The 16,563-nt window shown below is 36.3% G+C and overlaps 1 protein-coding gene across 1 annotated transcript in view; it reads right to left on the minus strand.

The window, feature by feature from the left end:
* The window catches only part of ATM (ATM serine/threonine kinase), a 167,198-nt gene that overhangs the window by 7,386 nt on the left and 143,249 nt on the right, over positions 1-16,563 (minus strand). The window contains 3 exon segments of the mRNA XM_081280301.1: positions 1,645-1,731; positions 3,972-4,137; positions 6,149-6,298. Of these exon segments, the coding sequence (XP_081136427.1) occupies positions 1,645-1,731; positions 3,972-4,137; positions 6,149-6,298 (403 nt within the window).

Genomic DNA, 16,563 nt, shown 5'->3' on the forward strand with positions numbered 1-16,563 from the left:
TACTTTCATAAATATTCTTATATGTGCATTTCTGTTGGAATAGAACTGCTAGGTCACAGGATATGAATATCTTAACCTTTAGTAGATAATGACAAACAGTCAAAAGTGATTTTACAAATTTGTTCTTCTCATCTATAAGATGTTTTTGGCATGGCCTGGCAAAGCTGGTATACTTCCACCTCTATTTTGCATCTTCCAGACTACTGCCATCCTGTTTGTCATGCAAACTCTCACTCTTCTATTGAGAAAACCACAACTGACTTTAACAAACCCATTCCCACTTCTTATTTGTTATATCTTAACCCTAAGACTCTGTCAAATTCATTGAATATTGGCATGCGCACACAATCTTCCTATTTATTCCAACTCTGGAATTCTTTCTGCAGAAGCCATATAATATCCTTGACCTTCTGTTTTTTTTTTTTTAGTTGTAGATGAACACACAGTTATCTTTATTTATTTTTATGTGGTGCTGAGGATCAAACCCAGTGCTTCATACATGTGGAGCAAGTGCTTTACCACTGAGCTACAACCCCAGCCCCACCTTCTCTGTTTTAATGGAAAGCGATTTTACTCTGTCTTAGCAAACTACTTCTAGGATTACACCCCAGAATTTATAATCTCCTAAAAGTGTACCTTCTTAGAAATCTTTTTTTTTTTTAAGAGAGAGAGAACATTTTTTAATATATATATATATTTTTTTTAGTTCTCGGCGGACACAACATCTTTGTTGGTATGTGGTGCTGAGGATCGAACCCGGGCCGCACGCATGCCAGGTGAGCGCGCTACCGCTTGAGCCACATCCCCAGCCCTCTTAGAAATCTTAAAATTCTACATTTTAACCAAATCTGTTTATTCCCGTATCCTTATTAAATAATTTGTCTTTAAATTCAAGTGAGATTTCTAGTTTTATAGGCCTTCATTTTTCAGTTACTATTGAACACTATTTCTTTCATGACATTTTTTTCCTCCTTTAGCTTCAAAGATACTTCTACCTCCTAATTTCTGTGATTTATCCAGTTTTTCTGACTCAACCTTTTCAATACTAGCATTCCTGATGCTTCCATCCTTTCTTTTTGTGGGGGTGGGGGTGGGTAACCGGGGATTGAACTAGGGCACTCGACAACTAAGCCACATCCCTAGCCCTATTTTTGTATTTTATTAGAGACAGAGTCTCACTGAGTTGTTTAATGCCTTGTTAAATTGCTGAGGCTAGCTTTGAACTAAAGATCCTCCTGCTTCCACCTCCGGAGCCACTGGGATCATAGGCTTGCACCACCATTCCCAGCCCATCCTTTCTTAAAAGATTTGGCTCGGGCTGGGGTTGTGGCTCAGTGGTAGAGTGCTCACCTAGCATGTGCAAGGCACTGGGTTCAATCCTCAGCACCACATAAAAATAAATAAAAATAAAAGGTTAAAAAAAAAAAGATTTGGCTCAACTGTCTTCTCTTCTACCAAGTTTTACTCATCCCAGGTAAAGTTAGCTACTCCTTCCAGCACCACAGTGTTTATGCTTTAAACACACACACACACAATACATTTATGTATCTTTCTCCCTCATATTTGTTGTACCCTGGTAGCTAAACAGCATTGCTTGATGACTAAATATTTAGTAATTAAAAATATGTATACTTTATTACTTACCTAAATCTATATGCACAAGTTCTGCTGACTGCTCATTTATCAAGATATTCTGTACATGTCTATCACCAAGTCCAAGGATGTAACCAACTATGGGGGGAAAAACCAAAACCTCTAGTCACTGATTTCATTATTTCTAACATGCACTTAGCTATAATTTCAACTAATACCACTGGCTCTGTATGTTTAATTACTTTACACTTTTTAGCCTTTAAAAGGATATTATGTACATAATTGGACATTTTGAGTTTAAGTATAATATAGCCGGCTACTTTAATGTATACTGTATGGTACAAACAATCTGCCAAAATTTTTTTCTTTATCAAAAGACACAAGTTTTGGAATATCAGTGCTTTAAAAATTTACATGGTTAGAGATTCATTATTTACCTGAGCCAAAGTAATGCATATTATATGCACTCAAATTTCTATTGTGTATTTACTTATAAGCTGATAAGTCTATGGGTAAATTCATTTTTCAGTGAAACTTTCTTCTGCTGGATGAATACGTTGAACACAAATCATTAATTCATTTCAGCAGATATATATCCAGGAAAAACTGCATTTCTGTTTTTAATATTAAAAATTAATATTTTCAAAATGGCCATACTACCAAAAGTGCTATACAGATTTAATGTAATTTTAATGATGTTCTTCATAGAAACAGAAAAAGCGGTCATGAAATTCATTCGGAAAAATAAGAGCCCCAGAATAGCCAAAGCAATCCTTGGCGAGAAAAGTGAAGCAAGAAGCAAATTATACTATAGAGCTACAGTAACAAAAATGGCATGATACTGGCACCAAAACAGACATGTAGACCAATGGTACAGAATAGAAGACACAGAGACATTCCCACATAAATACAATTATCTCATACTAGACAAAGGTGCCAAGGTGCCAAAAATATACATTGGAGAAAAGACAGCCTATTCAACAAACGGTGCTGGGAAAACTGGAAATTCATATGTAGCAAAATGAAATTAAATCCCTCTCTTTTATCCTGCACAAAATTCAACTCAAAGTGGATCAAGGACCTAAGCATTAGACCAGAGATCCTGTACCTAACTAGAAGAAAAAGTAGGCTCAAATCTTCAGCACGTCGGCTTAGAAACTTAATTCCTCAATAAGACTCCTACAGCGCAAGTAATAAAATCAAGAATCAATAAATGGGATGGATTAAAACTAAAAAGCTTCTTCACAACAAAGAAAACAGTCAAGAACATGAAGAGAGAGCCTACTCTCTTTGCCACCTGTACCTTAGAGCATTAATCTCCAGGATATATAAAGATCTCAAAAAACAAATAACCCAATCAATAAATGGTTGAAGGAACTGAATAAGCACTTCACAGAAGAAATACAACTGATCCACAGTACCATATAAAAATAAATAAAAATAAAGGTATTGTGTCCATCTATAACTAAAAAAACATTTTTTTTTTAAAAAAAAAGCTTTTTAAGGCATGCTGTCATCTCTCTTTTCTTAATTTTTTAAGAAATTTTTATTCTTTTCAGTTATACATGACAATGTATTTTGGCGTATTTTACATGTATAGAATACACCTTCCCATTTTTATGGTTATACATATGTAACTCCACATTATGTGGATCAAACCCAGCGTCTCACATGTGCCAGGCAAGTGCTCTACACTACTGAGCCACAATCCCCGCTCCTTAAATGCTTTTAATCCAATAACAGATATCCTGTAGTATTACAAAAAAATTAAATAAAATAAAATACAGGATGTGGAGATGGGATGCCTAGGCCCTTGGTCTGCTCTGGCCTTAGCAGGTCTACTTTCTTATTTACAGTCTAAATCACTTAATTGAGATGAATGATTCTCCATGTAGATGAGAGCTTCACAGTGTCTTAATTGCTTACCTAGTTTTTCCAATCTCTTAGAAATTAAAAAGTCAAAATATAGGTTACATATTAAATATTTAAATATATATCACAATTTCTATTGTCAAAAAGGATTCTATTAAATATAATCAATCACTGGGTGACAGTAACATGGTACCACAGAAATTATGCACAAAAGAATAATAACTCAAGAAAGTAAGTCAAATAAAGTTATCATAGGTTTTATTTTCAAAAGAAAGTCTCAAAAATAATTTATTGAGGGTAGAGAAAATAAGCCATATTCAAGATAAAATAGAGAAACCAGTGTCCTGAAAAATCTATGAAAAGTTATGGTTAGAAACCAAGAGTCAGGATGAACACAACCTAATGAAGAAGATAGTCTAGTTTAAAAACTACTATCACCACCATCATCCCCTTGAAATTCAGAATACAGAAGAGTCCTAATCTACCAAGATGTAGAAGAAGGTTACCAATAGAAGAAGTGGCCACACTGCGTGTATAAGCCAGTCGTTTCTCAAACCAAACAGCTGGGTCCAAGAATTTTTCCATGCAGAAGTAACGAAAAACTGGTTGAAAATTTTGGCAAATATTCATGAAGATCTCGTATTTCTCTTCAAATGACCTCCTTTGTACTTCCTTTAAATAGATCACATGTAAAATTATTTTCTTAATACTGTGTTCAACCAAGTAAATTGATGTCCACTATGTTTCTAAATGAAAAATATAATAGACATGAAGCAATAAAAATATGAGCAAGATACAAGAAACTAACAATGTGGCCAGAGAAGAAATTAGTTACAAGTAATAATCAGGACTTTTATATTAGGTTTAAGGGAAGGAAGCATATAAATAATGACAGTTGTTTAATTTGAATGATCTTGTAATCTAGATAGAAGTAAACACAGAAATGCCAAAGGTAGCCTCAGATAATTTCAGATGGCATCACAGCACCATGGTTCTGACAAGAAACAGAAAAGGATGAAAAGATGGAAGAATCATTGATGGATGGCAAAGCAGCTGACATGTTGTCTCAGGTCTCTGTCCTCCAACATCTTCCTGCTATGTAATACTTTTCTGAAGCAAAGCTTATCTATTTCAATGGGCTCAACTCTCTTCTGTGTCTACTAAATAAATCTGCATCTTTGGTACAAACTCCAAGTTGATGTGCTACTTCAACTGCCCCCTTCTCTTCACTTGGATCACTTCCAATTCCAAACAAAAGATCTCTTCATCTTTGGAAAACCTCAGCCACCTTCTCTATTTTTATCTTGACAAACAGCCTCACTATTCACTTGGTCACCCCAACGATAACTGGGAGGCACTGCTTTTCAGCCTCACTTCTAATTGGCCATCAAATCTTATCAGTTCTGCCTCTTCCTTATTATTATTTTTGGCGGGGGGCAGGAGATGTACCGGGAATGGAACTCAGGAGCACTTGACCCCTGAGCGGCATTCCAGCCCTATTTTGTATTTTGTTTAGAGATAGGGTCTCACTGAATTACTTAGCGCCTAGATTTTGCTGAGGCTGGCTTTGAACTTGCTAACCTCCTGCCTCAGACTCCCAAGCTGCTGGGATTACAGGCATGCCTGGCTTGCCTCTGGCACCTGGTCTGCCTCATTAATTTTTCTTATATCTCTCCATGATTCTTGATTCCTATCATTCTTAATCTTAGCTCAGACTCCATCTCAGACTTCCAATCGCTTTTTCAAAAGCACAACCCACAAAGTTGTTAGTTATTTTTCTAAAATGCAAATCCAACATTACTACCCTCTCAAGAGTCTTATATTGCCCACAGGTAAAGTGCAAATTTCTTAGCATTTCATAAAGCAACCCTCCATTTTTTGACCAACTACTACTTCAATCTCATCTATCTCTTCCTCCTCCTATGCTGTCTTACATGCCTCCTTCCTGTTGCTTATATGCTTCTTCTGCCTGGAAACCCCACTTATTTACAAAGTTTGGTTTAAACACCTTCTCCTCTGTGAAGCCTTTTGTGATCTAATCTCTTTGTTTTCTAACCTGATATAGAACCAACCATATTCTTCCTCCATGCCTACACTTTACCCAGTCTGTTCCACACAGATTTTCATTATAATGAATGCCCTATAGCATTTACAACATATTTTTAAAAACATGTAATAGAAAGCACAATAAAATGAAAAGTAAATGGATTTTGAAGTTTAGACAGACAAGATTCAATTCCTTGTTACACTGCTTATTAGGTTGTTGACCTTGAGAAAAGTAAATTTTGGAATTTCTCATTTTACACAGGGGACGAGAATGTTGATTAGATAAAAATATTTGTGAAGACTCAGCATAGTACCTAAGTAGATAGGAGGCATTCAATAAATGTTGCTGATACAGTGAATAAACATCAGACAAGATGGCCACTGACATGGCAAATATCTCTATCAATTTCATAGAAAATTATTACATAATCTTTTGTTTTAATTGGCATTTTGTTTGTTAAGAATTAGCTTAACTGAATAATGTTTAAATTTCTCATCTGACAAGGGCTAGCACTTCACATGGTTCCAAATTTTCTGTTTTTACTCATACACTTTCATCCTAGTGCTATTACTTTTTTTTTAAACTTAGTATCTTTAGCTATGAATAATTTTTCAATAACTTTTGAGTGCTACTCACCATCATTTTCTTTTGGCATTGAAAAGCACTGAAATCATTTGGCCTATATCTTTTGTGAGCCCCATCTTCATTGTTAACAAGAAATTCACCAATAGGGACAGTTCCTGTGCACCACTCAAGAACACCACTTCGCTGAGAGAGGGGAACCACCTAAAATTAAATTAAATGTCTTTCGATTATGGATGGCCATTAAGGAGCAATTGATGATCATTCAACTAACAGTCAGTGCAAAGTATTTTTTCCAAGTTGGATTAATAGTTCTCTGTCCAAAGGAGACAAAGTTCCTTGGAAGAACACAATAGGAAATGAACTTAACCTCCAAGAATATGATTTTCTAGACTTTGGCTTATACTTGTAAGAACCTACCCATCTCTCAATCCTCATGATTTCCTGAGAGATCATTCCTCTTAATTATAGTCATCATTATCTGCTATTGATAGCCAATGTGTACCCTTCACAGGAGAGGAATTAAGTTTGCTTTCCTTACACTTTATTTATTTATTTATTTATTGAGACAGAATTTTACTATGTTGCCCAGGCTGGTCACAAATTTGCAATTCTCCTGCCTCACAACTTCTCAAGTAGCTGGGATTACAGGTGTGTGCCACCATGTCCATCTGCTTCCCTTATACTTTTATTATCAAACTTGAGGAATTTCACCTAGAAAAATTTTACCCATAAATGTAGTCTCAATTTTAAAATACCTTAATTACTGAAACTATGTATTTTCTTGCTTTACATCTTATTAGCTTCACCATAAGAAAATGTATTCCTAAACATAAAATAAGAAAATTTACTGAGACAGTTGTTTTGTAAAATTATGGGGCATAATAAAGTATAAAAGTGAAATAAACAAATATCCTTTTACATCATAAACGACTATGTCAAATCTAAGATTTTCCCCAAATTTCCTGGGAGATAAAGCTTCCTTTGTACTCTGCTAATTTTATGCCCCTCCCCACCATCAAGATGAGTGTTAATTAGTTTATAAAGTTCATTTTTTTGGTATATTTTTCATTTAGACTATCCATACCTAGTTGCAAACTTTAAAGAAAGATGTATGTACATACATCTACATATATACATTCTACAATATGTATGTATATATGTTTGCTTTGTTTTATTCAATACTGCTACCTTTAGCTCTAAGCTAATCATTTTCACAACTGGATACTGTAAAAACATACAATTGTCCAATTTACCCAGTTTGCACATTAACATTTACATTGTTTCCAGATTATCCTGAAATACTGATGCAATGGCAGTCTTTTGGTGACCATATTTCAGTTTTTCTAGGAAATTAATAGCTTTGTGAATAGGGTATATGCATTTTCAAATTCATTAGATATTGCTAGGTACTATCCAAAGTAATTGGACCAATGTGCACACCTACCAAATGAGTTATTTCTTGACCTTCCCAATACTCTTATTAGGTTTTCATATTTTGCCAATTTAAGAATATATAATTTGGGGGCTGGGGTTGGGGCTGGTGCTCCGTGGCAGAGCACTTCCCTAGCATATGTGAGGCACTGATTTCAATCCTTAGCATCATACAAAAATAAAACAAAAGCATTTTGTTCATCTACAAAAAAAAAATTTTAAAAAAGAGTATATAATTTTACCACATTGTGGTTTTAATTTGTATTTTCTAGATGACTAGCACAGTATTATTTGATAGGCTGACTGGCCCCTCAAATGTTTTCTTCTTATGAATTGCCGTTTTGTATTTTTCTCTTTTTTCTAATGGATTATCTTTTTATTACTAGCATGTGATAATATATATATATTCTGTATATAAATCCCTTGCATTACAATAATCCTTTGTTGTTATTATATTCATTTTCTCAGTTGATCCCTTGTCTTTATATTCTTAATTCTATACATTTTTAGTTTAATGTACTGAAATATGTTGAACTATTTTATGTTTTGTGTCCTAAGGACACAATTATTATTTTCATAAGATACATTCATTGAGACTCAATATACTATGTATTGCACACAATGCTGAGGTATTGAGATTTGAGTGATAAACAAGACAGAGGAAGACTATGCTCTCTAAAAGAGAGAGGACATACACTTATAAATGTTTCATGGTGCCAGATAATATATATAATAGAAAAAAACTGGGACTGTGGGGTTGTGGGTCAGTGGCAGAGCACTTGCTTGGCATGTGTGAGGCACTGAGTTCAATCCTCAGCACCAGAAATAAATAAAGTAATAAAAAATAAAGGTATATCAACAACTAAAAAATGTTTTAAAAAAGAAAAAAAAACATAAATTTTTAAAAAAGAGAAAAATGAGTAGTAGCAACATGGTCTGAGAAGGGGTCTCTGAGGAGGCAACGCTGGAGCAGAGAACATTATGAAGGGAGGGGTACCCAGTGCCAAGATCTGGGGGAAGAACATTCCAAGCAGATGAAGTACAAAAGCGCTAAGGTTAAAAAAAAAAAAGTGTATCTGTGATACCGAAAAAAAGATTGTCAGTATACATAATTCCTCTATCACAAGCAGAGGCTGAGAGATAAGATGGAGAGTGAGGTGGATAAGGCTGGAGAAAGAAAACAATCACTTTCATTTAGGGATAATGTGAACTCATCAGGAGTTTTGAACAAATAAGTGACAAATTCTGTCTTAGACATTCTAAAAAGAATTACTCTAACTGGTGCAAATTAGAATTAGGTTTTGGGGGCCAACAGAAGTAAATGTTTAATTTGATGTTCTAGTATATAGATAGCAGTGACTGTAGGAGGAGGGAGGCAGTGGCAGAGATGGTGAAAAGTGACTCTACTGAAGGTAAATCAACAGGACTTGCAGATGAAACAGACATAAGATTTGAGAAAGAGAGGAGTGTTAAATGATCCCTGATATTTGATGATATTTTTGCTAAGTATTTTAGAAGTTATGACAACATTACAATTATGTTTTTTAAAAGACACATTATCTTACCAGATCTATACACCGAAATATTTATAAATGATATGACATATTGTTTCAAAATAATATTGCTAGGGGGAAGAAGTGGATAGAAGTAGAAATGAAACAAAACTGTCCATGAATAATTATTAAAGTAGGTGATTGGGACAAGAAGGTTTCTATATACATTATATATAAACATTTTTTATATATACATTATATATATACATTTATTATTATATATATACATTTTCTGTTACATATATACACTTTTTATTATATGTATACATTATATATACAGTATGGTCTCCTTTTGTATATTTTTGAAATTTTCCATAATAAAAGTGAAAAGAAAATAAGGCTCCTAGGCTTTTGTCTAACCAACTGAGTAAAGGTGGTGCTATTCCCCTCAGCTGATTACTTTCAGTTTAGGGTATTCTGAGAATTAAGTGATTAATCAAGAGTTCTACTTTACATTATTGAGTTTGAGATATTTCTTAGCATTCTATATAACACAACTTATGAGGAAGCAGCCCCTACAAAAGGCTATATATGAGGTGAAAAGTCTTCATTTACTGAGTAAAGGAAAAACAGGGTGTCATAAGCAGGCTAGATGTCCAAAGAGCAAAAGAACCAGAAGATTGATTTACAAGCCTCAATCTGATTTTTCCAGGGACTCGAATGACCTCTTTAAGGCCAGGCCTGCTGCCGTGAAGCTCAATAACACCACAGACACCACCCCTAAAGATGTTCTTCGCATTTTTTATCTATTTTCCTTGTCAAGAGTAAGAAATCCTTAAGGCCTAGAGCTATTTTTTTATGACTTTTCTATCCCTGATACCAGGCAGAATAAGTAACACAATAATAGGCATTTAAGCTAACATTTATTGAACAAATGAATGAATGATCTCATGGCCTTTCCAACTAATTTCACTTCCTATGTAATTACCTCTAAATGTCCTCCTCCCAGGAAATCCTGTCCTATCTTTGACTTTGAGCTAGCTATTACTTTTAATGCTTGATCACATTAATATTTTTGCATTATAGTATAGGCCATCTAAGGTTTCCTTTCCACTGACTGCTCCCTATCAGTATCTTGTTCTGGGGTGGGGGGAAATTAAGCCCTTATTTTTCTCTGAGAAACAATACCAATAATCAATAAGTGGATGGCATCAAATTAAAAAGCCTCTGCAGAGCAAAGGAAACAATAAAGAACATGACAAGAGAGCCCACAGAACAGGAGAAAAATCTTTGCCACCTGCACCTCAGATCATTAATATCCAGAATATATAAAAACTAAAAAAACACCACCAAAATAACCCCAAATAATAAATGGGTTAAAGAACAGATACTTCTGAAAACAAATACAAATGGCCAAGAAATACATGAAAAAATGTTCAATATCTCTAGTGATTAAGGAAATGCAAATCAAAACTACATGGAGATTTCATCTCATTTCAATCAGAATGGCAATTATCAAGAATATAAATAATAAGTGTTGGCACTGATGTATGGAAAAAGATATAGTCATACCTTATTGGTGGGACTGCAAATTAGTGCAACAACTCTGGAATGCAGTATGGAAATTTCTCAAAAAAATTAGGAATGGAACCGCCATATGTCCCAGCTATTCCACTATTGCATAATGTAAGGATGTGGCCACATCAATATTTATAATAGACAATTCATGATAGTTAAGCTATGGAACCAATTTAGGTGTCCTTCAATAGATGAATAGATAAAGATAATGTGGTATATATACATAATGGAGTATTACTTAGCCATAACGAATAGAATTATGGCATATCCTGGTAAATGGATGAAACTGGAGACAATGATACTAAATAAGAGAGTCCTAGGAAGTCAAAGGTCAAATGTTTTCTCAGATATGTGAAAGCTAGTCCAAAATGGGGAAAAAGAAAAGGAGAGATTCCATCAAAATAAACAATCAGTGGAGTAGATGAGGAGACTGGGAGGAATGAGTAGGGATGGGAAAAGGGAACAACAGTGGCGTGAATCCGACCTATGTACATAACACCACAGTGAATCTCAACATTATGCATATACACAAGGCACTAATTAAAAAAAAACTATAATAGCAGAAAGATCTATAGAGTAGAAGGAAGGGAACAGGAGGAGAGAGAAGGGGAAGGAAAGGAGAAGGGAGAAGGGGAGGGAGAGGAGAAGTACTTTGGAGTAAATTAGAGCAAATTATATTTCATGACTTTTTTTGTTTTCTCCTTTTTTATTTTTTAATTTGTTCTAATCAGTTATACATGACAGTAGAATACATTTAGACACATTTTATACAAATGGAGCACAACTACTTACTCTGGCTGTAGATGGTGTAGAGTCACATGGATAGTGTAATCATACATGTATATAGGGTAATAATGTTCCTCTCATTCCACAATCCTTCCCACACCCCCATCTCTTCCCCTTCTCTCTCCTCCCCTCTGCATAATCCAAAGTTCTTTCATCCCCACCCCCCATTATGGATCAGTATCCACTTATCAAAGAAAACATTCAGCCTTTGACTTATTTTACGTAGGGTTTGACTTATTTTACATAGCATGATATTCTCCAGCTCCATCCTTTTACCTGCAAATGCCATAATTTCATTCTTCTTTAAGGCTGAGTAGTATTCCATTGTATATATACACACACCACATTTTATTTATCCATTCATCCGTTGAAGGGCATTTACATTGGTTCCACAATTTAGCTATTGGGAATTGAGCAGCTATGAACATTGATATGGCTGCATCATTATAGTATGCTGCTTTTAAGTCCTTTGGGTATAAACTGAGGAGTGAGTTAGCTGGGTCAGATGGTGGTTCTATTGCAAGTTTTCTGAGAAGTCTGCTTTCTATAGCGGTTGCACCAACTTGCAGTCCCACCAACAATGTATGAGTGTACCTTTCTCCCCATATCCTCGTCAATACTTACTATTGCTTGTATTCTTGATAACTGCCATTCTGATGAGAGTGAGATAAAAATCTTAGTTTTGTTTCTCTAATTACAAGAGATGATGAATATTTTTTATGTTTGTTGATGGATTGTGTTTCTTCCGTGAAATATCTCTTCAGTTCCTTACGCATTTATTGATTGGGTTATTTGCTTTTTTGGTGTTAAGTTTTTAGAGTTCTGTATATGTTCTGGAGATTAGTCTATCTGAGGTGTGTGTGGCAAAGATTTTCTCCCATTCTGTAGGCTCTCTCTTCATTTATTGTTTCCTTTGCTGAGAAGAAGCTTTTTAATTTCAATCCATCCCATTTATTGATTCTTGCACTTTCAGAGTCTGATAAAGGAAGTCAGGTCTTAAGCCAATATGATAATGATTTGGGCCTATTTTCCCTTCTATTAGGTGCAGGGTCTCAGTTCTCTTGTCTTAAGTCTTTGATCCACTTTTAGTTGAATTTTGTGCAGGGTGAGAGAGAGAGGTTTAATTTCATTGTGCTACATATGGATTCCCAGTTTTCCCAGCACCATTTGTTGAATAGCTATCTTTTCTCCAATGTATGTTTTTGGCACCTTGGTCTAGTTTGAGATAACCGTATTTATGTGTGTTTGATTCTGTGTATTCTGTTCTGTACCATTGGTCTACATGTTTATTTTGGTGCCAATACCATGTGTTGTTTTTGTTACTATGCTCTGTAGTATAGTTTAAGGTCTTATGATACCTCCTGCTTTACTATTCTGTAAAGGATTGTTTTGGCTTTTCTGGGTCCCTTATTTTTACAATGGAACTTCATGATTGATTTTTCTAGTTCTATGAATAATGTCATTGGAATTTTTATAGGAATTGGATTAAATCTGTATAACACTTTTGGTAGTATGGCCATTTTGACTACATTAATTCTGCCTCTCCAAGAGCACAGGAGATCTTTCCATCTTCTAAAGACTTCTTTAATTTCTTTCTTTAGTATTCTGAAGTTTTCATTGTATAGCTCTTTTACCTCTTTTGTTAGATTGATTCCCAAGTATTTAATTTATTTATTTATTTTGAGGTTACTGTGAATGAGTAGTTTTCCTAATTTCTCTTGCTGTGGATTTAACATTGATGTATAGAAATACATTTGATTTATGATAATTGATTTTATATCCTGCTACTTTGCTGAATTCATTTACGAGTTCTAGAAATTTTTTGGTGGAACTTTTTGGATATTCTAAATATAGAATCACATCATCCACAAATAGTGATAGTTTTGAATTCTTCTTTTCCTATTCATATCAGTTTCTTTCATCTGTCTGATTGCTATGGCTAGAGTTTCAAGGACTATGTTTAAATAGAAGTGGTGAAAGAGGACATCACTGTCTTGTTCCAGTTTTTGGAAATGCTTTTATTTTTTTTCCATTTAGAATAATGCTGGCCTTGGGCTTAGCATAAGTAGTTTTTATAATGGTGAGGTATGTTCCTACTATGCCTAGTTTTTCTAGTGTTTTGAACACGAAGATGTGCTATATTTTGTCACATGCTTTTTCTGCATCTATTGAGATGATTGTATGATTCTTGTCTTTAAGTCTTTTGTTGTGATGAATTACGTTTAATTTCTGTATATTGAACCAACTTTGCATCCCTGGGATGTCCCCCACTTGATCATTCTGCACTATCTTTTTAGTATGTTTTTGTATGCAATTTGTCAGAATTTTATTGAGAATTTTTGTGTTTCTGTTCATTAGGAATATTGGTCTGAAGTTTTCCTTCCTTGATGTGTCTTTGTCTGGTTTTGGCATCAGGATGATACTAGTCACACAGAATAAGTTTAGAAGGGTTTCCTCCTTTTCTACTTCATGGACTAATTTGAGGAGTATTGGTATTAATTCTTTTTTTTTTTAAATATATAGAAGTGGAGAGAGAGAGAATTTTAATATTTATTTTTTAGTTCTCGGTGGACACAACATCTTTGTTTGTATGTGGTGCTGAGGATCGAACCCGGGCCGCACGCATGCCAGGCGAGCGCGATACCGCTTGAGCCACATCTCCAGCCCCGTGGTATTAATTCTTCTTTAAAGGTTTTGTAAGAGGGGCTGGGGATGTGGCTCAAGTGGTAGCGCGCTCGCCTGGCATGCATGCGGCCCGGGTTCGATCCTCAGCACCACATACAAACAAAAGATGTTGTGTCCGCCGAAATCTAAAAAATAAATAAATATTAAAAAAAAAAAAAAAAAGGTTTTGTAGAACTTGGCTGAGAATCTGTCTAGTCCTGAGCTTTTTCTGGTTGATAGGCTTTGGATGGCATCTTCTATTTCATTGCTTGAAATTGATATACTTCAATTGTGTATGTCCTCCCTATTCACTTTGGGTAGATCATATGTATCTAGAAATCTGTAGATGTCTTTGAGATTTTCTATTTTATTGGAGTATAAATTTTCAAAATAGTTTCTAATTGTCTTCTGTATTTCAGTAGTGTCCATCATGATATTTCCTTTTTCATCATAAATTTTAGTAATTTGAGTTTTCTGTTAGTGTAGCTATTTATTTTTTCAAAGAACCAACTTTTTATTGTTAAATGTTATGTGTAATTAAAAATAATGAGAGAGCGCTAAGAAGATGGCGGCGGGAAGTGAGTAAGCCGCTCTGAGCCCCGCGCCGCGGCGTCTGAAAAGATGAGGTAAAGATCATTAAAGGAGACCTGTCGACAAAAACCCAGCACCGTGTCAAGAAAGGGGCCTAGGTGGAGTGAATCAGCTACTAATCCAGCCAAGGTGAAGGGAGTACAGCACGACTTCAGCGCGAGCAGTAAGGCTGCAGCCGGCTCCCTCAGCCCCTTCTCCTTCTCCTTCCCCTTCTCCTCTCCGCCTTTCCACCTTGCTTCTTTCTCCCCAGCCGTCTCTCCTCCCAAGCTCAGTCTCTAAATTTAGATCTCAACTTCTTTCCCCCACCCCGCCCGCTCTCCTGCGTGTCCGGTACCCTGACCGCGCGGCCCTGAGGCGCCGCCTCCCCTCCCCCAACCCGCACCCCCTCCCCGGGGGTCCCGAAGGCCGCCGCCGCCGCTGCTGGCGCCGCCTCCCGTGGAGCACCATAGAGCAGACTCTTCACCGCGCAAATGAACTGCCGAATTATATGAAACAGCTGATAAGATGAGCGACAATTTAAAATCCAAGTGATCCGAGAACACGCACTGAGCTCTGACCTGCTGAATTCAAACTCCCGGTCACCACCTGCTTCCCGCAGACAAACAGCTATGACTCGGCATTAATTCATCCCGCTGAAACAACTGGTCAGCCCTTCTCATCATACGAAGGTAAATGCCTACCGAGCCTTCATAAGTAGTGGCCACAGGTTTGAAACGGGGCTTGGGAGAGAAGGACCCACCCGTTGAATTAGTCTCGCGGCAAAGGGAAACCGTGTCATCAGACTGCTGCGGAGGAGATAACTGCGTTGAAACAGGTGTGTGATCCCATAGCCTTGCCTCTCCACACATCGGGAAGACTCTAAGAGCCCCTCCCAGCTCTCCCGTAAGGGCACCTCCCAGCTCTCCTGTGAGTGCTTCAGCCAGCCCGAGGGAATCAGAGGTGGTGCGGTCCCGCAAGCGGAAATACCGCTCCCACCAGGGCTGACTGCTGAGGTCTCTTGCACCACCTACGGGAAGTGGATACCAGAGGGCAAGTAAAAGCCGCTGAGGATTCTCAGCCCCAAACTCTACAAGCTTAGGGTCTGAGGGAATGGCAAACTGGAAGAGTGTGCGCAGTCGTTCATGAAAACAGGGCTTCCGGGAGCAGCAGACTTGGCGTGTAGCCAGTATTGTGGTGAGAGGGGCCTGGCTAGAGAAAAAGTGGGAAGTGACTAGACACAAGAGGAGGCCCTAGACACTCAGGATTGGAGACTCGCCCAGTCTGGGAAGAGCTGCTGCACAGTGATTGGTTCCCGCGTATTGACAGGAGAAACTTCACCTGGTGGGCACAGCGCCATCTACTGGAAGAGAAGTTAATCAAACTCTAAGACTGCATTTATTAGGTTTTTTTTTTCTTTTTCTTTTTCTTTTCTCTTTTTTTTTGATTTAGGTTTTTCTTTCATTTTCATTTTTTTCTTTCTTGTTGTTTTATTAATTTTTTTTACAAAATATTTTTTTAAATTTTTTTTTCTACTAATTTTAACTTAAATTTTTTAAATTATTATTATTATTTTTTTTAATCTTTTTCTTTTTTTAGTTCCTATTCTTTTTCTTCTTTAGTCTTCTCATTTTTCTTATCCCCCCTTTTTTCTTGAATTCTACCTGCCTACTCTCATTCTCTTTAGAGACTTCTTCCCTTCCCTTCAAATACCTTTCCTCCCAAGCATCAAACTAATTTATAGGAGTAAACAGTAACTCAGCAGTCAAACAGAACAAGAAGCAACATGAGCAGCTTCAAAAAACAAGGAAGAAAAGGAGTACAAACAACGCAGGACAGCCTAAATATTCAGGAGGACCTAGAGTCATCAGAAAAATGGTCATATAAAGAACTCAAGGAACACCTAAGACAGATGGAATGGAACCTTAAAGAGGATACAAGACAGCA

This window comes from Spermophilus citellus, assembly GCF_964194105.1.
Source record: "Spermophilus citellus genome assembly, chromosome: 2".
Taxonomy (NCBI): domain Eukaryota; kingdom Metazoa; phylum Chordata; class Mammalia; order Rodentia; family Sciuridae; genus Spermophilus; species Spermophilus citellus.